This window comes from Maniola jurtina, chromosome 11 (genome assembly GCF_905333055.1).
Source record: "Maniola jurtina chromosome 11, ilManJurt1.1, whole genome shotgun sequence".
NCBI lineage: Eukaryota > Metazoa > Arthropoda > Insecta > Lepidoptera > Nymphalidae > Maniola > Maniola jurtina.
The window spans coordinates 2,653,773-2,679,160 of NC_060039.1; the positions used below are offsets into that span (position 1 = coordinate 2,653,773).

The 25,388-nt window shown below is 36.9% G+C and overlaps 1 protein-coding gene across 10 annotated transcripts in view; it reads right to left on the reverse strand.

The window, feature by feature from the left end:
* Positions 1-25,388, reverse strand: part of LOC123869709 (CUGBP Elav-like family member 1) — a 474,478-nt gene that overhangs the window by 132,740 nt on the left and 316,350 nt on the right. The window contains exons 1-4 of one of the 10 annotated variants that reach the window (XM_045912701.1): positions 16,450-17,523; positions 4,896-4,934; positions 4,259-4,358; positions 848-968 (exon numbers count right to left, since the gene is read on the reverse strand). In XM_045912701.1, the coding sequence (XP_045768657.1) occupies positions 848-968; positions 4,259-4,358; positions 4,896-4,934; positions 16,450-16,583 (394 nt within the window). In that variant the 5' untranslated portion in view covers positions 16,584-17,523. Of the gene's footprint in view, positions 1-847; positions 969-4,258; positions 4,359-4,895; positions 4,935-6,040; positions 6,251-16,449; positions 17,524-25,388 lie in introns of those variants that run through there. The other 9 variants (XM_045912703.1, XM_045912702.1, XM_045912705.1 and 6 more) reach the window with 9 other exon arrangements.

Below are 25,388 nucleotides of genomic sequence, written 5' to 3' on the forward strand. Positions count from 1 at the left end.
CTAGTCTGACTCGCACTTGGCCGGTTTTTTTTTTAATATTTTTTATTCACAATTACCACCAGGTGAGATTGCAGTCAAGAACTAACTTACATGTTAGTTCTTGACTGCAATCTCACCTGGTGGTAATTGTTAAGTGGTGATGCAGTCTAAGATGGAAGCGGGCTAACCTGGAAGGGGTATAGTAATTTTTATTAAGCCCATATCCCTTTGGTTTCTACACGGCGCCGTACCGGTCCGCTAAGTCGCTTGGTGGCTCGGCTTTGCCGGTAGGGTGGTAACTAACCACGGCCAAAGCCTCCGACCAGATCAGACCAGGAATTTAGAAATTAGGTATAAAATTCCAAACCCCTGCCGGGTATCGAACTTAGGATGTATGCTTAAATATTATAGGGAATTATTACACTTAAATACCTAGTTCGTCACCCATGCGATGGACTGACCAAATTAAATCTGCTGTGGGCGGTCCCTTGCACCAGGCTGTCAGCCAGCAGGGAGAAGTAGCGAATGCTCGTGAGGTGTGTAACATCTGCCCTCAAAGACGTTGCTTCGTGATGACCACGACCGCTCTGCCAAGAGTGATACGACGAAGAAGAACCTAGTTCGTAGGAACGTGGAAGTACCGATACACTTTACTTTAGGCCTGTCACAGACAATCGTTTTAACTGAGACCTGAGAGAGTTTTATTCGACAATATTAGATAATAGATTTTTACATTAGCGCGTGTTGACTCGTATACTAAACTACCTTTTGCTCGTGACTTCCTCCTCTTGGACTAAATAAATTTCAAACCCCTATTTTACCCCTGAGGTATTTGATAATTTGATAAAGACCACAGATTATAACTAACCTTTACTCGTGCCGGTGATCTTGTCCCGAAGCACGTTGATCTGATGCACCCTCCCAAACTCCTCGAACATAAGCCGCAGGTCATTCTCGTCCATACTTCTAGGCACTTGTCCGACAAACATCTGAAACGTGAAAAAGTTACTATAAGCTTATAGCGTTGATAGCTTGATACTTCTCTATATAAAATTTAATTTTTAATTTATGCACTCGCGAGCAAAACTATGGAATCGCCTGCTTGTGATATGCTACGAGCGATCTTAAGAACTAAAGGACTGGTAAAGATGAATGAAAATGGTACCATTTTAAAGGCTATACTGTAAGCTTTAACTAAATACCAAATTAATTAACATTAGACCCGTATTTCAGGAGCTATCCTGGTTCTATCCTCCTTCACTTAAATCAGAGCAACTCCTGAAATACCTGTACAATTTCAATGAATATGGTATTAATTTGAAGCTTACAATATAGGCTTTAAAATGGTACCATTTTCATTAATCTTTAAAGTCATTTAGGTCTTAAAATCGCTCGTAGCAAATCATAGTAGGTGATTCCATAGTTTTTCTCCCGAGTATAGACTAGCTTTGCTGGCAAGTGATCATGCAGTCTTAGATGAAGCGCGCTTGTCTAGAAATTACTTATACACTATTGACTTGAAGGTCTATGATATATTAAAGGTGTAGGGGAAAAACAAAAGGGCGTTCCATATCCTAGCGATTCCAATCCTATTAAAAACGAGGAAACTAATCGCTTCGTGCATGCGCGTGGAACTTCAACTACGAATGGGATCATTATGGGATAGACCTGCAATAAATTTTTGTATTGATTGTTTATGTTATTTATTTATAGCATTCGAAGTTTCAGTGACGACTGCGTCCTCAAAATTTAATATCCCCATATTTTAGGGGCTTTACATTTCTCCCTCTAGAGATTTTAGTTTAATTAATTGTTCTCAGCGTAATGAAATGCATCGCTTTTCCAAAACTTAAACTAACTTGGTACAGGTATTTATTTATTCGGAAGCATTAAGTACAAACATAGTAAGTAACTGTGTGAGAGTTCCAGGAACATTTTGTGTTAAGTAACGAAGTAATTTATCAAATTAATAAAGTTTCATACAAACATGGTTTCGGTGTACAAGAAAGTTAATTTACGTAAAATCACTGAACAACAAGTTTTCTGCGAAATTGAAACGACAAATTCTGCAAGTCTCGTACACTGGAGGGGCGCTTGGTGCTTTACGAATTCGCAAATGAAGTGATACGCTTTGAACAAAGAAGAACAAGATTATTTTGGCCCTTAGGGCCGCTTTTCAACCGTAAAAAACATTATGTTGAAATGAGGTATTTTGAGATATCGAGGAAGAGTATTCCAAACTTCAGCCTTGCGTATGAGGAATGATGACCCAAAACATTTCGTGCGTGTAGATGGAATGTCGACGACATAAGGATGGAAACTCGCCCGACGTCTTGCGGTCAACAATTTTAACAAAAAATGTTTGTGAGCCACATGTGATTCAAAAAATAAATAACCTGTAATTATTGAAGGTTACTTTAACGAAATCAGTGTACATCGAAGTTTCCGCGAAATTGGCAAGTTTCGAACATTGGAGGGTGCTCCGGTTGAATTTACGAATTCACAAATGAAGTGATATACTGACGTAATTATAAAGCTCTCGCCGAATGCGTGGCTGCACAGTACTGTACGGACTTACGGAGTCTACAGTTATACGTATATCGTATGTAGTAGGGGAAGGTGGGGGGAAATCGGATAAGGGGTGATATTGATCATCTCAATAAATAACATAGTGATTTATTCATTGTGTCTTTACCTTAACCACCCGGTGTCCCCCCACCTTCCCCTACTATTATGGCTGTTCGATTGATTTATAACATTAGTGTTAAATGACCAATTAAGCCAAATGCATCTCTATAGAATAGAATGGACTCAAGGTGCATATTTACTGCAGCGAGAACATATACCTAAGTATTTACTCACCATCCTATTTTTCCTGGCTATATTTTTGTCACTGTGCAGCAGCTGTGGTCATGATAGTATTATTATCAGACCATATTGCATGAAGCGAACCAAATAAAATATCCCGAGATAGACTAAAGTTTAATAAAAATGCAAAAATAATCCAGAAACCTCTATTCTTGGCAACTGAAGCTGTACCTGCATGATTTGCATATAACTAGCAAAGTTTTGCTTTTAAATTATAACCTTCTACAAGTTTTATATACTAAGTTTCATAATAATATTATCATCTTTATGTACAGTGGTTTTCAGTCCACCTCTTTGTCCATACTAATGTTATAAATATGAAAGAGTACCTATCTGTCTGTTACCCTATATTCGTATGAGTTTAGGTTTTCCAAAAATTCCACGGGAATTCTTGGTTTTCCGGGAACATCCTTCTCCACGATGCCAGCTACGAGTATCTTTGTACCCGATAACGTGAATTTCTTTATTGCGGTTTAATTTCTAAATGCCTCAACAGATTTGAATATACGGGCTATCATTAGACTTCTCATATTATCATCCCAAACGACACTGGCTACCTATGGTTTTTGAAAAAAAAAGTATGAAAAAGTTATTAATATAATAATTCTATGTGAAAAAGTAGAAATGATCATATTGTTTCAAACGCGAGAAAAGTATCTTCAATTGAATTTGACTAAATAAACACCAGACCTGATGAAGTGCAAACCGCAAACAGGTTTTTCGAAAAAAAAATTTTTTTTTTTTGTTATAATGACGAGCGAAGGCTTATGATTTCAATTTTTGACTGATGACTGAGGTCCAAGGCCTTTTATCCTTAAGGGTTGGGGCTGTTATCCGTAGGGCTAAACCTATATCCTTACCTTAACGTGTTTTACCCAGAATCGTACTCAGCAGATGTATCGAATAATGTGAAAATGCTGTTCCGTCTGTCACCGACAATACCGTAAATTTGTGAAACCGCGCACTAAAACGCGAGCTTTAAACTTCATCCCATGGCTTCCCATATCGAAGCGAGGATTTGTTGCGTCTTTCACAATTGTTTGTACTTTCGCAATATAAAATCTATTATTCTGTTATACTGTTTTCTGCATTTCTATAGGTAGTCTTTTTTACCTGACTTAACAGCAAAGTTAAAAGGAAGGGATTTCAGCAGTCTATGTATGAATGTTTGTATCCAAATTTTGTATCAGATTCTGTGTGTTCCATCGCAGCACCGACTTAGCATAGCAATTTTGAGTTTAGGCTCTAAAATATAAAATTTAGGTAAACTGGTAAGCGCAGCTTTAGGACGTCCTCCAGCCCGGCGGGTACCGGGTAGATATGGAAGGCGGAGGACTATGTATAGTGGCCTGTGTCCATCAGTGGATGCATAAAGGCCGATGGATTGGTCTGGTAGTAAGAAAAAAATTACCTTTATATAATCGGGGTCCGGCATGTCAGGCTTTTCGTCATTGTTGTTGTTGTTGATGCTCGTGTTGTTGTTGTTGTTTATGTTCATCGTCATCAGCCCACTGCAACAACGATGAAATAACATTTTAGTTATAATATCTAAGTTGCGATAACCAACGTAGGTTTGCACTTAACGTTACCTATATTTTTTGTATTTAGTTTGGTTGGAGTCTTATGATCGATTCACACTGACAGCGAATCGAAGCAAAATTGAAATTTGTGAGTTGACCCCTAGGTAGGTACCACTTCACCTATAGTGTTTCGATACAATGTCCCGTAGAAACAGATTAAAGGTATGGGTTTAAAAAATTCTTTAAATCCCTAAACCAGGTTAGCCCACTGTTATCTGCGGTATCGTCACTAACCACCAGGTGAGATTGAAGCCAAGGGCCAGCGAGTAAAAAAAATTGCTATTACATATAGATAAGTATTTATAAATATTATACATTTTTAAATGAGCACAAAATCCCTGTAGTTCGGAAGAAGCATGTTAGTTAATAATAAGCCTTATATTTTAAAAATAATAAGTAATTAAAGATTACTTGGGCCTCGGTGACCCAATAGTTACCGTATAGACCCAATAGTTGATGTATTCTTACCATGAGGTATCGGGTTCGTGTCCCAGGAAGGCACCTCGTCTATAAAATAATAAAATTGTCTATTTTCATTTTATATAATTTTGTTTCCATTGAAATACAAGAAAAAAGAAAAAATTAAAACCCGTGGCTGCAGTGACCTCTGGCATATAATATTATATTATCTACAGTATTATATTATGTGTCTCTAAAAAAAACCGGCCAAGTGTGAGTCAGACTCGCGCACTGAGGGTTCCGTACTTGGGTATTTTTTCCAACATTTTGCACGATAAATCAAAAACTATTATAGATAAAAATAAATAAAAATCTGTTTTAGGACGTACAGGTAAAGCCATTTTATATGATACCCCACTTGGTATATTTATCAAAGTGATCCTATAAGGGTTCCGTTTTTCCTTTAGAGGTACGGATCCCTAAAAAGGTACCTTCCTAATATAAAAACCCGTTAAAAATCGATCCAATAGTTTTTGAGGATAATGGCAACAGACAAACACGCCGATAATCTGTTATCCCAATTAATGCCCTCTTTATTCCATCATGGGTAAAATATTTTTTACCTAGAAACTTCATTTAAAAACTAAATGATGAGTGTCGATTTAAGTTTATAATTATTTAATACTTACTTGGTTTCTTAATATTATGACATTTTAGTTAAGTACCTAAGTATGGACTGTGCTAAAATCCGTACAGATTTATATTTATTACTTTAAAAAATACCATTACTCATGACATGAGTTATGACGGTTTAAACCCAGCAGCATCAGAATTGAGGAGTTAAAATCCGGAGTTTAAATTAAATCTGTTGCCTAAGTTGTATGACCAAGGGAATCAATTTGAAAAGGATTAAATTCCTAAAGAAACGGTTCGTTTGAGGTGCCTGATAAATCTAAACGATTTGAAAAAAATCTTATAGAGTCTCTCGATTAAATTAGTGTTCTACACTTATATTTTTGAATTTGTTTCGAACAACTCAGCGCACCCGAATAATTGCTAAGCAGGTATTGTTAACACATAATGCACCTAAGATGAATAAATAAATTGAAACTGACATTAGCTAGTAGAATAAAATGTGAAACTAAAATATAATACTATTCATTTGATATTGCGAACAAGATAACTATTGTAAGAGTAACATTATTATGAAGTACCTTATTGTTCTAGAACACCGATTGGCCCACAATTGATACTCGTAGAACTTCGCCATATTACTCTTATCACTGATAAGAGCGCACACAGCTCGATTACACACGTTATCTGTTATCAAACTGGATCTAATATGTCGGCACAACAACCACAGGTTGAGACACGAGGCGCGTTATGTTAGAAACATAACTGTTTTCGTAGATACTTGTGCAATTGTAACTTTTCTTTTTTCCATCTACCTACCTGCATTTAATATATTTTTTGAGAGATGGTGATATGCACGAACAAATAGCTGCATATCGCTATCTCACTTCGACTGACGAATTAGAGAGAAATGTCTGCAGATACAATTATTAGTGATGTATGATTTCTTGCACTAATTTGTTTTTAACTAATAGGTATTTGATTCTAATAGGTATTAGGAGAGAACTATTAGGTCATTCTGAGGGGATATCTATAGGTACTATTATGTAGTTTGAGCTTATACTCAGTAGTGGGCCGGTAATTAATTGGTTGATTATGACATGAAGTGCCAACTACCAATCCAGAATCCAGATGACTCGTATAATGCAGATTCGTGGCGATGGGTAGGTATGTCTTACAATGTTGTATTTTCTTCATCATTATCATTATGATCACCCCATCGCGGTCTACTACTGAGCACAGGTCTTCACTCGGAATGTGGAGGGTTTTGTGGTTTAAGCCGTAGTCCGTCACGCTGGCCAAGTACGGATGGCTATTCTTACAAACCATAAATTGTTTATAGAATTATGTATTTTTTTAAGCTTGATATTTTTAAGTTCTTGAATCAGTTTTTTTGGTTTTATTAAGTTTTCTTTTATTTTTTGTCTAAAATAGTAATTAACTATATTGTTAACTTAAAAATACTTCATTTACAAAATACTTGATTTACTAATTATATAAGTGCATGTATATTATACCTACGAATATATCTTGTTGTATATTAACAAAGCTAAAATCGTAATTTTAAGTAACGTTTTACTAGGTGCTAGTATATAATACTTAGTGTTTACAGCGGTTAGGGTAATACCGCTGTTGTATTGATCGAAAGATAAGACCGGTAATGGTTGAGTACTGTGCATTTTCTAATAGATATCGCATTGTGTAGTTATAGGTAGATAGGTATATTGATCAAATCAATTTTTTTTTTCAATTAAACTTTTATAAGTAGGTACCTACCTACGTTTGAATCGTCAAATGCATCTAACACTAGTTAGAAAGACTTTTTCACAACAAGCAAGAAACTCGGCAGCTGCTCTTGATGATATTTTTAATATATATTTTAATATAAGTATCTATATTTAGGGTTCCGTACTTCAAAGGGAAAAACGGAACCCTTCAAATCAATTTTTTTTTTCAATTAAACTTTTATAAGTAGGTACCCGTACGTAGGTAGGTTACCTATGTTTGAATCGTCAAATGCATCTAACACTAGTTAGAAAGACTTTTTCACAACAAGCAAGAAACTCGGCAGCTGCTCTTGATGATATTTTTAATATATATTTTAATATAAGTTTCTATATTTAGGGTTCCGTACTTCAAAGGGAAAAACGGAACCCTTATAGGATCACTTTGTTGTCTGAAATTTGGCGGATAGGTAGATAGGTCTTATAGCACAAGTAAAGGAAAAAATCCTAAAACCGAAAATTTGTGGTTACATCACAAAAAAAAACTAAACTGTGTTCAGGAACAAATTAGTAGGTATTTTCAATTTTGAAGTAAGATAACTATACCAGGTGGGGTATCATATGAAAGGGCTTTACTTGTATAACTTGTACAAATTTTTATGCATCATAGTTTTTGATTTATATTGCAAAATGTGAGAAAAAATACCCGAGTACGGAACCCTCGGTGCACGAGTTTGACTCGCACTTGCCCGGTTTTTTTAATAATGTTTTCATTTCAAAATGAAATCTAATTAGTCCATCGAATGCGAATATAAAAGCCGGCATAGCGCGTTAATGAACACGCGAACTGAATCGCAATCAAAAATATGAAAAAATTGTTGCTAAAAATAAAAATAGCGACATAATAATTTAGTTTCATGTTATATTTTTAACCAGTTTAAAAAAGAAGTGAAAATGAGAAAAGCGAAAATTCGACGCGTATTATTTTGGCGTAAACGTAACTTATTACTATTGGCGTCACTCAGAAAAGCAGGTATTATTTAAATATTTTTATCGAATTATTGGAATGTCCTCTCCAAAACCAACACAAAAAAAACACAAGTTTAATGTGCAAGGTTATCCGAGAGTTTTAATCTAAACAAACTAATGCCAAAATAAATAATTTAATTAGAGCGTGATTGCTATCACAACATCTAATTATCCAGTTCACAACCCAAATACCGAAAATATGCGATATCGCTCCGAATCTCAGAAGGAGACTAAACTAAAACCTTCGAAACACCCGTATTTATGCCAGTTCAATCTTGTTGGCCTCCTAGCAACAGATTGTATGACATCGAATGAGCGAAATATCGATTTTATCAAACTACCTGCATTAGATAAATTAATAATTTTATATTATTTTTGACAACTCAAATCAATTTTTAAAAATAACCTTACAGTTCGGCCGTCCTGAATTTAACACGTCCTCGTGTTTCTAATCAATCTTGTCATGTCAGTCGCGGGCTTCCTTGCCCTAAGTCAAATCCAAATCATGGGCTATCCTGCCCTCCGCCAAATTATTAAAACCTACCCTTGAACTGCCGAACTCTCAGTTTTAATATTAAGTCAACAATAAATCCAAACGACTAACTTCCCATTCGATGTATACAAAATCTGAACCACTTATTGCAAGTTACTTTCCACTTCACAAAAGACTAAATTCTTTAAAAAAAAACTAAAAATTTTAATCACCAAATCAAACTCAATAAAAATTTTAATCAAATGTGGGTTGTTTACAAAAAGATACCAAAGCGAAATTAAGACAACGTGAGACACATCCCACTTCTGAATTATTGGCGTCACTCAGAAAAGCAGGTATTATTTAAATATTTTTATCGAATTATTGGAATGTCCTCTCCAAAACCAACACAAAAAAAACACAAGTTTAATGTGCAAGGTTATCCGAGAGTTTTAATCTAAACAAACTAATGCCAAAATAAATAATTTAATTAGAGCGTGATTGCTATCACAACATCTAATTATCCAGTTCACAACCCAAATACCGAAAATATGCGATATCGCTCCGAATCTCAGAAGGAGACTAAACTAAAACCTTCGAAACACCCGTATTTATGCCAGTTCAATCTTGTTGGCCTCCTAGCAACAGATTGTATGACATCGAATGAGCGAAATATCGATTTTATCAAACTACCTGCATTAGATAAATTAATAATTTTATATTATTTTTGACAACTCAAATCAATTTTTAAAAATAACCTTACATTACCTACGTTTACGCCACATAACTTATTACCTACGTTTACGCCAAAATACTTTAACACCTCCTCAACGGATAAAGGTGCCCACGCACTCGAACTGAACTGCAGCTGAACTCGCGGCAGCGCCACGCACGATATTCTCTGCAGCCGCGACGCTCGGCAGTGACGCGCTACGCGGTACGCGCGTTTTGGCTGGAGAGAATATCGTGCGGGGCGCTGCAGTTCAGTTCGAGTGCGTGGGCACCTTTAGCGACCAGTTAGACCAAATGTGTGCCCTTGTAAATAAATAAATAAAATTAGTATCATTATACCTTTATGGATTATTTTAACGAAGTAACTAAATCCTTTGGGCATTCTATATTTTGTTGCTGAATTTCACTAACCGAGAAATCAACATCTACGAGTACTTGATTAGACGGTCATTTCGAACAATAATTTTTGCAACGGCTAAATTACAATTCGTTTTTGCTTACAACTGGATATTCAGTGTCATATTAATTTTAACAGCATTCTAGAACACGGTTATAGTTTGAAATAGGCCGTTTTTGGGTACTAATTAAGTAAAATGCGACGAATCAAACCTGGAGTCTCCAGCAAAACTACTAGGTATAGATACTTACCTATAGTGCGCGTTAGGTCGACATTGCAATCGGGGTGGGACACCCCGTACACCCGCACAACCCCCGTGCTTGACCGGTGCGGGATAGCACGGGTGACGTGCGGGTGTGCGGGTCCTCCGCCCACCTCATACCCCGCTTGCCATCCCCACCTGTCGCGTACTGTATGTACCTACTGCGACAAAATTGGCATAAAAAATAAACCGCATTATAAAATACACAATGTTTAATGCATACGGTACACGAGTAGGTAAAATATAAATATTATACCCATTTTATGAAATAATTGGCGACACTTTTCCATTTTTCAGGTAAATAAACTTTTCATAAAGCGCGCTTAAACACGCTATTCAGGCTGAGTTTCAACTCAATATGCATTTCAGGCGAAAAAAGTTATTAAGTAGATACTAGCTCTGATGCCCGCGATTTCGTTCGCGTGGATGTAGGTTTTTAAAAATCCCATGGGAACTCATTGATTTTCTGGGATAAAAAGTAGCCTACTTGTTAGTCTAGGGTATAATCTATCTCCGTTCCGAATATCAGTCAAATCCGTCTAGAAGTTTTTGCGTGAAGGAGTAACAAACATCCATCCATACATACAAACTTTCGCGTTTATAATATAAAGTAGGATTAAAAAAAATATTTTAGGACTTATGAAAATCCATACTAATAGTACGTACCTATAAATCCAAAAGTGTGTATGTCTGTCACCTATTTACGGTTCATTCGTTTAACTGATTTGACGAAATTGATAGCAGCTGTCCTAAATCCTTTTTTTTGCCTCTCTCGTCTGGTTTTACAAAGATTAGCCAATGTCAAGTTTGTAGTTATTTACAAGTTAGGGAAACTATATAAGTATGGACTTCGTCTGTGCCGGCGCTCGCCGACGCACGCACGGCACCCCTTTAGAGCGTTTCCCAGTCAGTTCCATCACCAAAAACTCCAGTAAAACTCAAAACCCAGCCACTTTTAACAAAAAAAAAAAACACTCTAAAAAGGCAGAGCACGCGCGCAAGCAAACGCCAACACAGACGAAGTCTTCTCCTAAATCCTTCTCATTTTAAGAGGAGACCCAGGCTCAGTAGTTTTGGCTGGCGATGGTTTGGTCATGATGATGACCCCGGAAACTGACTTAGGTTGCTTTTTTCTCCGGAAAATCAGAGTTCACATGGGGGTTTTAAAACACTTAAACCACGCGGACCAAGTCGCGAGCATCATCTAGTACTTAATTTTTTTTTAAATCGTAAATTGCTGATAGCAGTACTTTACTAACATTACAATCTAGCCTCTAACCTATGAATAGTCAATGTCATGTTAACCTAAACTTATAAACGTTCTTATACATACCTAACAATCGGTCCATTGACTTATTTTAGTTTCTAGTTAAGAGTTTTTATTGGAAAACACTTTATTCTTGTGTTCTTTAAATTGCACTAGCATTCACCACTTTCACTTTGTTGTAATCTAGTAATAATTTGAATTTATTTATATGTAATATTACCGATATCAAGCGACTCGCTAATCCAACAATAAATTAATGCAATATACTGTGCCAGTGTTGGTTAAACGCACCTTATCAGTCATAATTCCCCAATATTGTAATAATAATAAGCATCCCCTTGCTTATTACCTACTATCACCATATGCCGTTTCTCCAGTGATATTGGGATAAGTGCCCATCGATTATGCGATGCTATTGCTATACAATATTATTTAATCTTTCGGTGTGCTTGTTTTTTTTTAAACTAGTATTCTCCTTTCACCTCCTATCAAGCGTAAAGCTTGTGCTAGGAGTAGGTACGACAATTATAGTGCAACGGGTGGGGGGTTTGAACCGGCGACCTTTCGGTTTTCAGTCCGCTCCTCTAATCGTTGAGCTATCAAGCTTATATTTTGTTTGTATGTTTCTGTCACAAATGCCAGATTCACAGTAGTAACAAAATAAAATACTGTTTCGGTATTTATTGTATTAGTTGATATTACACTTTCCAAATTATAGCAGTCTTTTTAATCTTTAAACGCTAAAAAAAGCTTGTAAAATTGCTATAGTTTCTATCTGACTCAGTTATAAACTTGTAGTACAAATAATATAATCTTATAGCGTCTGTATAGCTGCTCTTTGTCAGAGGTGCGTGGCCCTAATACAATGTAATAAGCAAATAGGGGGTATTATGTGACATCGCAGATATAATAAAACAAATAAGCGTGTGACAGTTGTGACAGATAAACGTTATTAGTTCTGCGTGTGCGTGGTCGGGTGGAATTAACAGGGCTCTCTCCGTCACTCACTTCATACAATCGTAGTTCCAATTTCATTTGAATATTAAGCAACCAAAGTCCATGAAATTTTACAGACATATTCTAGAAACTAATATTTGTGCCTGTGGTGTTTTAGATTTTTCTAAAAATATGTAGTTTTAAAATTACAGGGACTCAAAGATTTGTATGTGAATTTTTAAGACCGCGTAACTTTGAAACCGAATATTTTAACAGAAATCTGGAAAACCACAGGCATAGATATTAGTTTCAAGAATATGCCTGCAAAATTTCATGGACTTTGGTTGCTTAATATTCAAATGAAATTGGAACTACGTTTGTATGGAGCGAGTGACGGAGAGACCCCTCTTAAGCGAATCATAGGAAAACCTTCCTGGCGCTATAGCGAACACTGTGGTCTTATGAGTGGCAGTTCCCGGGTTTGCTTCCCGGCAGGGGCAATTGGGAAAAGAGATTGGCGAATTCCATAGAGTTTCAGACCCAAACTAACAGAACCGTGAGCCTCAAGCCCACGTTCACGAATCAAACTTCTCATGCTTGTTGTAGTAAACCAGTCTAACAAAAAACTTCATCAAAGTCTATCAAATAAAGTTGGGAGAAAAAAGATATTCACATGTATTGCCATGTAACCGTTATTTATTTATAATGTGTGCTTGTGAATAATTATATTTTTGATCCCCATCTTCTAAACGTATCAGGCTTACACAGAAAAATACTCTGAAAAATATTATTAAAATTAAATGATTTCTGAAACTGAACGGTTTTCAAAAATGCTGGGTCAAAATTCGCTAACCTCCATTATCATTTTTGAGTAAGCTCAACGGCTCGATTGCGGTAGAATGACCGCTACAATGTCACGATCGCAACCATCTCTGATTGGTTGATACTCGCTTACTATAATTGGCTACAACGTATTGTTGGAACAAGAACACCATAAATTCAGCCAATCACATCGATTGCGATTGTAATAATGATTGATACAGTTTTCCCGTAATCAAACAGCTGGTCTGGTCGTTGTGGCTTCGGCCGTGGTTAGCAGCATAAATCGTGCCACCAAGCGATTTAAAAACGAAATTAAAAGCAACGAGATTAGAGATAATAATACCCATATTATAGTGTGTTTGTTTGTTGGTTTATTGGTTTCTTGATTTGTTGGTTTGTCCTTCAATCACGCCGTAATGGAGCAATGTCTATACTCTATATATAGTTTTATATATATAGGATATAGTTGAAGACCTGGATAGTGAATTAGACTAGTTTTTATCCCGGAAAATCAAGAGTTCACACGAGATTTTTGGAAATCTGAATCCACGCGGATGAAGTCGCAGGCATCAGGTACCTAGGCAACAATATTCCGTAGAGCATAATTCACATCTGACTTGTTAAACAAGTCAAAGAAGAGAACACGCAATGTTTGCTAATACAAGATAAGCCCGTTTTAGTGCAATGGCCTGCTTTTATAAAGTACTGCTTTGCTTGACTAGAACGCGAACATAATATGGGTCAATTTGATGGCAAGTGGTGTTTGTGAAGTCACTTGCTTATTGGATGATATCAGAGTGAACTAGAGTGATAGAACTCTCGGTTTGATCCTGAATCTACGATGTGTCAAAAGTGTCACCAAGACTTGATACATCGTCAATCGTGAAATCAAAGAAAAATAGGCGATTCATAGGCTACCAAGCGTCAAATGTAGGAACATTTGACGCCTGCCAGTGACGTCAAAGCCTTGATATTTTGTTACAAAAATTAATCTCCGAAAATTGAAGATTTAGGGATCAAAGTGAAGTCAAATTTTTAGACCTTTTATGTCCCGAAGTCTAATATAGCACAGGTTACGACAGTCACGGAACTTTTAAGAAATGGTCGAGGGTTCAACGTCACTGGCACATATCGTCGATTCAGATTCAAATCGTGAGTTCCCTCACTTTAGTTTACTCTGTCTATAGTAAAAAAAAAAATTACAATAGTAACACTGCTATTATTTACCAAAGGATAGAATCTCTAAGAATCTCTTCGAGGGTTTACAGATAGATTCGTCATTATTAATTTCAGCCGTAAGAAGGCGAATATTCAGTAGAGTACCTACTTACCCGTGAACGGACGCATTAAAATTGCGCGTGGATTTAGGTTAAGCATCGTTATCAAACAGTATAGTCTTATCAAGTATCTGATAAAAGTTACACCTGTCTAAGTATTAAGTCAAGATGACCCAGGTTGTACGTAGGTCCTAGTAGGTACCTACTTGCTTAGTCATCGACCAATATTTGTCCGAACTAAGGTCCTATGACGTGAATCACTGCCAAACACTGCTGTGTTAATTATGACTCTACTAATGAATCCTACTAGGCTTATTTTTAGGGTTTCGTACCTCAAAAGAAAAAACGGAACCCTTATAGGATCACTTTGTTGTTTGTCTGTTTATCTGTCTATCTGTCTATCTGTCCGTCCGTCCGTCCGTCCATCCGTCCGTCTGTCCGTCCGTCCTTCCGTCCGTCCGTCACAACATTCTAACTAAATTTCATAACTCTAACGAACCGATTTTCACAATTCTTTTTTCTTTACAAAGGTTGCACTGTCAGGTTGGTACCATTTAAGTTTGGTTAAGATCAAATGAATAGTTTCGGAAACAGAGGATGGAACTCCTCAATTATGGATAACAGCAAATCAAAGCAAGAGAGACACACTTTCGCTACATTACTAATACTAATAAGTATGTCGATTGTAATTGAATTATAATCTTTAAACAGTTTTAAAAAGATTTAATAACTAGGATTCGCGGTAATTTGCTAGTAATTACCAACATGAAGACAGTGTTTTCCCAACTCGAATAAGTAAGGAGAGGATTAAAATTTAGATTTCCAGAAAACAAGTATGTACTTTTAAGTACCTACCTATTGAGCGTGAAACTTAAACTCATTTTCTTTAATGTAAGATTTTAATTAGTTCTCCAGTTAGGTTTAATTAAAGGCACGAGCTTGCTATATAGTCCCGTGAGCGGATCATGTAAGCTGAGTTGGGCAAAGTTGTAAAAGTGAACATTATCTCAATGTTACAAGTGAAACTTTTGAGCACATACCAGTATTAATGAAGAGAACATAATATTATGAGCTTATTTATGATAAACAAACGATGTTTCAAAACTATTTAACAATCCACATCACTACTAGGTTAATACCAAAGAAGATCTTGACGATTGTGTGTTTAAGATAACAGCTTCTAAGGAAATAACATGATGTACTTCATCTTGAAGTGTGTCGATTGCGGTAGTATCAACAAGTTTAATGGCTACATGGAAAAATCATTCTATATACATTATACATAAGTGGATCGTAATACGCACTAGAATTATGACATTTTGTAAAACAATACTTGTTATAAATTACAAAACTAAAGAATTAGGTACCTATTCATTTAGTTTTATACTATTTTTCAGACATTGTAATAGTTTATACCTAGTAGGTACCTATTTATAAACTATGACAAAAATTCCGCAAGAAAATAGGCGCTCTATAGGGAACAGCCTGTGGACGCCTACTGTTGGACGTCCACAGGCTGTTCCTGGCAGGCTGATGATGATAATGATGATAATAGTCCATCACTTGGCTGTAGCAGATAAGTTATGCTGTAGAATATATTTCTTTGACTGTAGTCAAAATCTAAGGTAGGGTAGAGCACGCTTGTCTAGAAGTAGATCCATAATTTCCATTGTTTTTAGACGTTCATTCAATTTAACTACTGTGATAGATTTATTTAAAAATTGTGATTAACTATTGTGATAAGAGCTGGGCTAGACAAAATATACTTCGTCTTGAACTATTAGGTATTCTTTCAGTCTTGTATTATTCATCAGACATTGAATACTTAATAAGGTACAAACTTAACTAAATTGACAGATAGGAAGTCTTTTCCGATTCCAATTTTTCACAAGGAATATTCTCAAAATAATTATTATCATTGCAAAAGACAGTTAGTAGTTCCGTACATATAATACATTTATTTCGCCATATTTTTTATTTTAAACTAAGTACTCAATACCTTGTCAATTTAGTTTAAGTTTAGTGATATGTGCTTGATAAGAGCTAGACTAGAGATTGTGATAGGCACTTACTTCGTCTTGGAGTACGGCGATGATGGCGACGAGGACTTGTGGTTCCTGTTGGGGTGCGAGTGTCGGTTCGCGTTCGTGTCGAGGCCGCCGCCCGGCGATATCTTGCCGGCGAGTGCGTTCAGAGAGTGCAGCATGACGGGCGGCGGCCGCTGGCTTCCAAGCGGCCTGGTCACTATGAGGCCTCGCCGCCGTTTGCGACTCCGGTATCAACCGCCGCCTTATCTCCTGATAAGCGCGGTGGCACGCCCTCCCCCCGCGTCATCGCCGACGCCACTCAACTCCTGACACCTGACACACTAGCGATTACACTGTACACCCTGAGGACTTGCTGCAACCCATCACTACAGCCAAAGCGCTCATAAAGTCATAAAGTCTATTCACAATGTGTGTTCCTTCGAAAGCGCAGAACTAAGCTGCTGGTCGGACTTCTAATGGAATTTTCCCTAACACTCGAGTAGATAATCTTTTGGGCAGTGTATCTATGTAAACATAAATAGTAAATACTTAATGAAGATGGGACGAGGCAGACAGTTTTGTATTAAAAAAACGCACACTACGTGACGTATTGATTAGAAGGTTTTTAGCCACTTGCTAGGATTTTGGATTGAGCTGACAAATCCAGCGAGAAAGTGTTATTTACGCGCAATAGACGAAATCTAAGGGCAAAAACCTGAAGCTAAAGAAGAACGCATAGTTGCGAAAAAAATATGAAAATTACCAGTCAAAAACTGTACGAAAAAGGTCTATTCGTGTTGTTTACACTTATCCATGTTTAAAGTATTTTCTCAAGTCTCAGAAGACAAAAAGTTTCGAAACTAAAAGTATCAAGTGTGATCGAAGCCTACACACACGTTCGAGTCCTTAATATTTGCTTAAACTTCGAATAGGGTCAGCGTCCTGTCCGGTAGATACATATTAGCGACATTATTTTGGTATTCACTAAACTTTCTCACTGGTTTTCACACTAACTTTTTTCACTTGTTGTCCTTTATCACTCACTTTGATTTACTTACTATTTTTCTTGACTATTTTCGTATGCGTCTATCACATACCTACATGTAGGCAAGTTTATCACTGTGACAAAACACAATACTTGTTTATAATGGCAGTTGCGATATTACAATTAATTTTAATAACACGGAAAAATGATGTAGAAGTAGCTATATTCATAACCGGTTCATAAAGATTTTCCGTTACAAAGAAGAAATATTATATTAAAGCATCTCTCTAAGGAGTTCGAATTACAATATTCTCGGGAGCGCCTGATATTTAGATGATAGCAATAAAATTTGATTCCTCGTAAATGATGTGACACGGTAAAAGATTCTCTAAGGAGTTATCCGACCAAATAAATTAAACGAAGTAGCTCTAGCTATTAGATCTATAATAATTCCCGTTTTGATTAAAAAAGAGTAATATGAATTCTATATCTATATCTATACTAATAAATAAAATTGGAGTGTCTGTCTGTAATTTCGAAATAACTACCGCATATTAAGGTCATATGGTTATTTGAACGATACTATAACTGAATCACACGTTTTTAAAATTTTTGTCTGTCTGTCTGTCTGTCTGTCTGTCTGTCTGTCTGTTTGAAAAGGCTAATCTTGGGAACGGCTAAACCGATATTGAAGGGATTTTCACAGACAAGTAGAGAATTGACCAGGGAGTAACATAGGCTACTTTTTTAACCGACTTTCAAAAAGGGAGTTGTGTTTTTCTACCTATGTACACCGAAATCTCCGAGATTTCTGAACCGATTTGCGTCATTTCTTTTTTAATCGATAGAGGAACTTTGCGACATTGTTTCATAAAAAATTTGGAGTCCAACTCCTCAATCCTGATGCTGCAGGGGATCTGACCAATCCACGCGGGCGAAGCTGCGGGCATCAGCTAGTTAAATAATTATTATTTAACTAGCTGATGCCCGCAGCCGCAGATATTATATCATAGGGAATTCAAACCCATCTTAAATACATCAAATTTTCCATGTAAAGCGAATACCTACTGAGGCGAATAATTTTAATAATTAAATATGGAACCCTAAAAATCGGTCAAGTGCGAGTCGGACTCGCACACTAAGGGTTCTGTACCATCATACAAGAAATAGCACTTTTTCACGGTGGCTATTTTGATATTTTTTTTGTTACAACGGTAACAGAAATTGGAAATACACATGCCGTGAAAATTATCTACTTGTTACGGTTCCTAAGATACAGCTCGCTGACAGACAGACGAACGGATAGCGGAGGGTTAGTAATAGGGTCCCGTTAATACCTTTTGGGAACGGAACCCTAAAAAAGATGAGGCAGTGTGTGTACAACTTTTTGTCATATATTTTCCTTTATAGTTATTTGATTATACCAAATATAAGGACAAGTGTTTTCCCCTTGTTTTGTGTGCCAAGTGCTAAGTAGTTTTGTAGTCTTGCCAAACATTTATTCGCTCTGTAGTACGTGCATAATTCACCGCGGGTTAATTCGCGTTGATAAAATAAACTGCATTTGAATGTATTATTTTTAAGCACAAAAAGCTTACGTTGAACTGAATTTAAACTATGCACTATTAAAATAATTGTACTATTAAAAACAGTAGCTTACTATTGAGTCAGGAGGATTATTTCAATTATTTAAATTATTTGGATGATGGGTATTAGTTTACCTATCACAAATTTTTCATGTTACTGTTCTAAGGGCCAACGCAAACCCACTAGGTGGAGCGGAGTCGAGTGTATTTTTTTAGGTACAACTTTTAAACTTATCTTTATGTGTTTCAAGTCGAAGAATAAAGCTTTGTTCATTTGTTAGAAAAAAGATGCGGTCCGCCCCTTAGCTCAAATCCATTCTGCGGGTGTGCGTTACACCTTACTTTAGTTTTTGAAGAAAGCAGCGCACACAGCGGCCCCAAAGTGTTTGGAACGTTTTTTTTACTAAACGCAAACAGTAAGTTTCAGCCGCATCGGCCACACAACTAAAAGGTGCACACTTGAACTGAACTGCAACTGAACTGCGCGTCGCGGCTGGAGAGAATATCGTGCGGGGCGCTGCCGCGAAGCGCACCTTAAGACCTGCAGAACATGGGCCCGTCCCAGCAGAGAGCGGTACTGGTGATTTCCGCTCACGTATTTCTTCGTCGCGCCCTATGCTGCCGACGTCATTTAAGTGGAATCTCCTACATTATTATAATATAGATACCAGGATTGCATAGGTTTGAAGGAGATTGGGTGACGATGTTTGCATAAAAAATCAAGGAATGTTTTCAAAAGGGACACAATTAACCGTAAAAAACTCGCTAATCGAATTTAGCTGCGACATTTTTATATAATACATCAATGAGGCCGGCTATTACGGAACAAAATTGTCGCAAAAAAGGTCGCGGTAGGGCGACCATGAGTTAAATTTAAAATGCTTTGTGCTAATAATAAGTACCTTGTGTGTATATTTTCCTGTCAGTGTCAATATCTTCAAGTTCAGTATAAAGAATTTTCAGAAGTTGACTTGCTGCGAGTGTGTATACAGTGCAAGTGACTTGCCAGAGCTAACTTCTGCAAGTTTTATTGTTATAGCATCTAAATCTAGATAAAGAATCTATGGTTAGTGGACACTTAAGTGTGACTTGTTGAAAGCTTGTTTTAGAAGTAGCTAGGACAGTAGTATATCGCGTACGATTAGAACCTTCGACTTATCGGATTTCTGCCCACTCTTCATGCTGATCTTATCGAGGCGATTCTGCAGTGATGTGCTGGATATGTTTAGAAAAATGTATTTCGTCTTTCGAATGGAAGCTGGACATAAAAGTCATGTACGAACTTTGAGCTTTTAGGTAGGTACCTTTTCAAAATATCTTAAAAACTTTGAAGTTTTTGACGTGACAACGTCTTATAATTCGATAGAGCCGGCTGCACGCACGAAAAAACATGACTCATGCGGCGTTACCTCGCTCTGAGGCGTTCCATGTAAGGCTTGAAGTGCAAGCGAGAGCGCGGAACGAGCGACTAAGAAGCACAATCGGCCTTTGTTGTCACGTTCAACTATCGTCAGTAAACCGACTTTACAGACAACCAATTTTTAGTATATTTTTAAACACCTCTTATTATTTGTCACCTCTTGGTCCGGAATTTTCCTGCTGCGTGGTGTCCCTACAAACGGAACCCCCGCGAATTATCCGCATCGCCTATTACGCCTAGCATAAATTGCGTTTTTTTTCATCGAGCACGCGAATTCTACGACGTCACGAAACTGCCGCGCACCCTTTCAAGCGTTCGACTCTTTTTAGACTATACGATAAGATTTCGAATATCTCTTAAAAGTTTTGAAAGCTAGAAATATCTGGACCATATAATGCGCAGCTCAAAACATGACCTGCTACAGCTTATAATACAGGGGAAGATAAAAGGCAAACGTAGACCTGGTTTCCTGGCTTAAGAACCTTCGCCAGTGGTTCAACATGAATACAAGATCACTGTCTAAGGCAGAAGGGAACAAAATCCAGTTTGCTGATGATTAGAAGATGGCACTAGAAGAAGATAAGATTTCCTTCTATTAATTAAGATATTTTACTCCTATATGTATATTTGCACTTTTAGTAGCAAAACCTAACTTTTTAATTGCGTAGGGCAATTGAAGGATTGAGAGAATTGGTTTAATTATAATTATTGTGAGATGAATACGACGAACCTATCCTGTTGGGTGCAACACTATTTGAAGGAATAGACACTATAATAATAAATTGGGCTATTGTAGGGCTATTGGTTGTAGGTGCTGTAAACTAGAAGGAGTTAGATTAACGGGAGCCTGTCATTATAAAACCTTCAAGTTAACATAAACTGCTTGCAGTTTGACGAGATTTAAGTTCATTTTCAAGTTTATTATAGTAAATAAATAAATTAAAAGGAATATATTATATAGCACACATATTATAACATCACAGTACAGCTTGAAATTAATAATGCTATATTGTGCATTGTCATATTGATACCGTATCGTTGTCGTAGTCGTGTAAATGAAATATCATTGATGCTTAGCGTGGGGTTGAAATTTTTTTCAAGAATTTTCCCATTTGATTGCCATATTTTCGTCGAAGCTTTTAATAAAGGTTATTGTCAGTATTTCGACGACGACGAGAATGGATTTCGCTGGCATTACGTTGAAAATTGAAAAGCCATTATGTGACATTATGAGTTCGTTGGCTAAATAGCCCTAATTTCATGTAGGGGGACTTTTTGCTTCGAAGGGGTTCTTATTTCACGACTCGAGTTGCCTTTTACTGTTGTGTTTACGATTATGTACTAGTACCTAAGAAGCTTTTGTATTGGCACTCTTAGGACCGACGCATACAGATGGAGTGGAGTGGATGCGAGTCTTATTAATATTAAACAGCTTTAAAAATACTTTGGTGTTTTTAACAATTTCAATTTGAACAAAACCTTAGCAACGATGGCACTGCAATAGTAAAACCCGTCAAGTGCGAATCGGACTCTTATACTAATGGTTCCGTACCATTGTACAAAAATAATACTTTATTTTTATTTTAACTTTCATGCTGGCTTTTTTTACACTGCACAAGTAAAATAATTGCGATCACACTTGTGGTTGTAACTGATGACGCAGGTTAAGATGGAAGCGGCGTAAGTTGAAAAGGGTGTGGCTATTTGAAATTTTTATTATTAATTGTTGTTATTGCAGCAATAATAATACTCTGTGAAAATTTCGACTCTCTACCTACCTTATTATGGTTCACGGGATACACCTCGCTGACAGATAGACGGACAGCGGAGGACCCTTAAAAAAAACGTCTCGACTCCACTTTACTTAGCTAGTGAGCGTTGCGCCTTAGAGAACATAGGTTAAGTTATGGTTAAGTTGTAAAATATAATGAGTTGGTCATTGAAGTGTGTCAAGCCTCAGTAGGTCAGTTCAGTGCGAACTGTCGAGGGGCAAAGTTCGCGGCGCCCAGAGCGGACCGGTCAAGTACAATCTGCATTATCATTTAGGTACACTATTTTCATGTTGGTTTATATGAAACTAGGGTCTAGAAACTTGAGATTATGCAGCAAAGTAAGAAAGAAAGACAATATGTTTATTTCTTAAATTGACTCACTTATTATACCCACAGACTCTCTGTCTAACTATAGGTATATCTAAGAGTTGGTTATCTCACGCTTTCTCCACTTGAACATTAAAGCCAACAAGCAGAAGAAGTGGCGGAATAAACTGAGCCTTCTGTAGTACAACCCGAAAAAAGGTTCCAGCTCAGCTTAAGCTGGTATGCCTTGATACACAAGAGCATACAGCGCTGGTTTCAAGCCGGGGCCCTAAACCAGGTGACGCCATGGACGTTTTTTATAACAATATTAATAATCTAACAAATGAAACTTAAGTTTTCTCTGTTACGTTAACTAACTAACTAACTAAGAAAAGATTTTTAGAAATTAAGAGCAAAGCTGGTGCGGATTAGCTTGTTTACAGTTTCTATTTAGCTATTGTATAAGGTACTAATATTTCTAGTACCCCTGCTAGAATGGCGATGAGTTGATTAAAATGAGTTTCAGGCGGCCGCTGGATTCAGGCGGCGCGGCGGTGGCGCAAGACCGTGGCTTGTGAAAGTTCGTGCAGAGCTAATGTCTAGCTGTGGGCGTCTATCTCAACTTATGATGATATTTCTAGCCAAAAAGTTTCATCTATACTAATATTATAAAGAGGAAACCTTTGTATTTTTGTATTTTAGTATTGAATAGGCTCAAAAACTACTGGACCGATTTCAAAATTTCTTTTACCATTACTTAGAGGGATTCTTCCAAATCCGTATAGGCTATATTTTATCCCGGAAAATAGAAAAAATAAATGTCCACCCGTGCGAAGCCGGGGCGGGTCGCTAGTGTAAAATAGCCAAAAAAGGTTTCCTTTAATTTAAAGGCAGGTAACCAAGAAAAAGCGGAATATTGTTGTTGTTTAATAAAGTTGGCTTGAACGATAAAAGATTGAGACCTAAGTAGGTGGTAAGTTATCTACCTTAGGAGCATTAACCTTTGCCCTTTTTCTTTTTGTTAAAAACGATTAAACAGGTCTGTTTAGTAGACTCACCATTATTTACTGTGGGATTTAACTACCTGTTAATTTACATCGCGGGGGAAGAAAAATTGGTGGTAGGCTAGTGTTCGCCTTCTTTTTGGAAGGTCGGGGGTTCATTTCTAGGCACGCACCTCTCTAATTTACAAAGGATTGTGCGTTTCAAGCAATTAAATATCACCTTGCTTCAACAGTGTAGGAAAATATCGTGAGGAAAGCTGCATGTCTGTGAGTTATCCATGTTCTCATAAGTTTGTGAAGTCTACCAATCCGTAGGGCATAAGCTATAATATCTTATACTTATGTATGTAGGTATGATGTATGTATATACTTTATCACACTTAATATTATAAAGGCAAAAGTTTGTGTTTGCGTGTGTGTGTGTGTGTGCGTGTGTGTGTGTGTGTGTGTGTGTGTGTGTGTGTGTATGTTTGTTACTCCTTCACGCAAAAACTACTGGACGGATTAAGCTGAAATTAAGAATGAAGATAGATTATACCCTGGATTAGCATAGGCTACTTTTTATCCCGGAAAATCAAAGAGTTCCCACGGGATTTTTAAAAACCTACATCCACGCGAACGAAGTCGCGGGCATCAGCTAGTTGTTTAATAAATGATAAATAAGTTATAGCAAACAATATCGCCTGTAGCACTAACAATATGCACTGTATCCGAGCATTGTAAGCCGTTCGTTCGCCTGCTGGAGAATTTCATTAATTTTCATTCGTCCAACTTTCGCTGCGCCTGATGAGTTATTCTGTTTTGAAGCGGTTTAGGTTTACGCTACGAAACAAGCGATAACGTGGACACTAATTTAGCAGCTGAAATTATTATCAATGTACATCTGTAATGATTTCAATAATTTGTCAATAGGGTTTTTGAGGTAAATTATGGCTATTTTAAATAACAGATAGATTGAATGTATTAAATAAAATCTCGGTCATAAATCAACTCACGGGCGCAGAAGCGGAACAATTCGTGACATTATATTAATAGCAAACGTATGATGTAATATGTCATATATTATAGTTGAAGTTGTGCGCTTTAAAATATAATAATTTAGTGCCTTTACTAGACGTGAACACGATTCACGCATTTTTCCATACCTACTAAAAGTGTTAATGTCATCAGGAGTTGTAAAATAAATCTACCTATATTTGATTTGCAATTCGCATTTTCAGTACCTACTGAAATATTGTGCATTATATTAGATGCTTGAGCTTTTTGTGGCTGTGTTCTAAACAGACAAAGATACAATAAACATATTATGTATAAAAATATTGTGATGCAGTTATTTGAGATTGCCCGTCGCGCATTAAATGTTGTAAATATTATTTCTATCACCCGCTATCTCTTATGAGTAACTGTCACTAAAACGCTTAGTTTGAAGCCCCAAAATCCTATTTCGAAAGGAGCCCATGAAAGCCTTTATGTTAAACGTTGGTGGACGAAACTATTTCAATATGTATTGGATTTTGACCGATTGGGACTTTGCGATTGCTGATAAAAATACAGTGTTTATTGAATTTGAGTTTAAAAGCAACATTTCTAACTTACTATGTATGTATTTAGGTATGTATAATTATACTTTATTGCACCACAAAACATAAATGACAGGTTACAAAAAAAGAGAAAACTTAAAATACTATTTGTGTTATTAAAGAATTTCATTATCATCATCATCATTGTCATCATTGTCGCCCACGGCTGGACATAGGTTTCTTGTATAGGGATTTCCACGCCACGGTTTTGCACCACCTGAATCCAGCGGCTCCCTGCTTCGTTGCTCGTTTGTTTGTTTGATGTCGTCTGTCCACCTAGTGAGGGTCTTCCGTTGCTGCGCTTTCTGGTTCGAGGACGCCATTCTAGCAC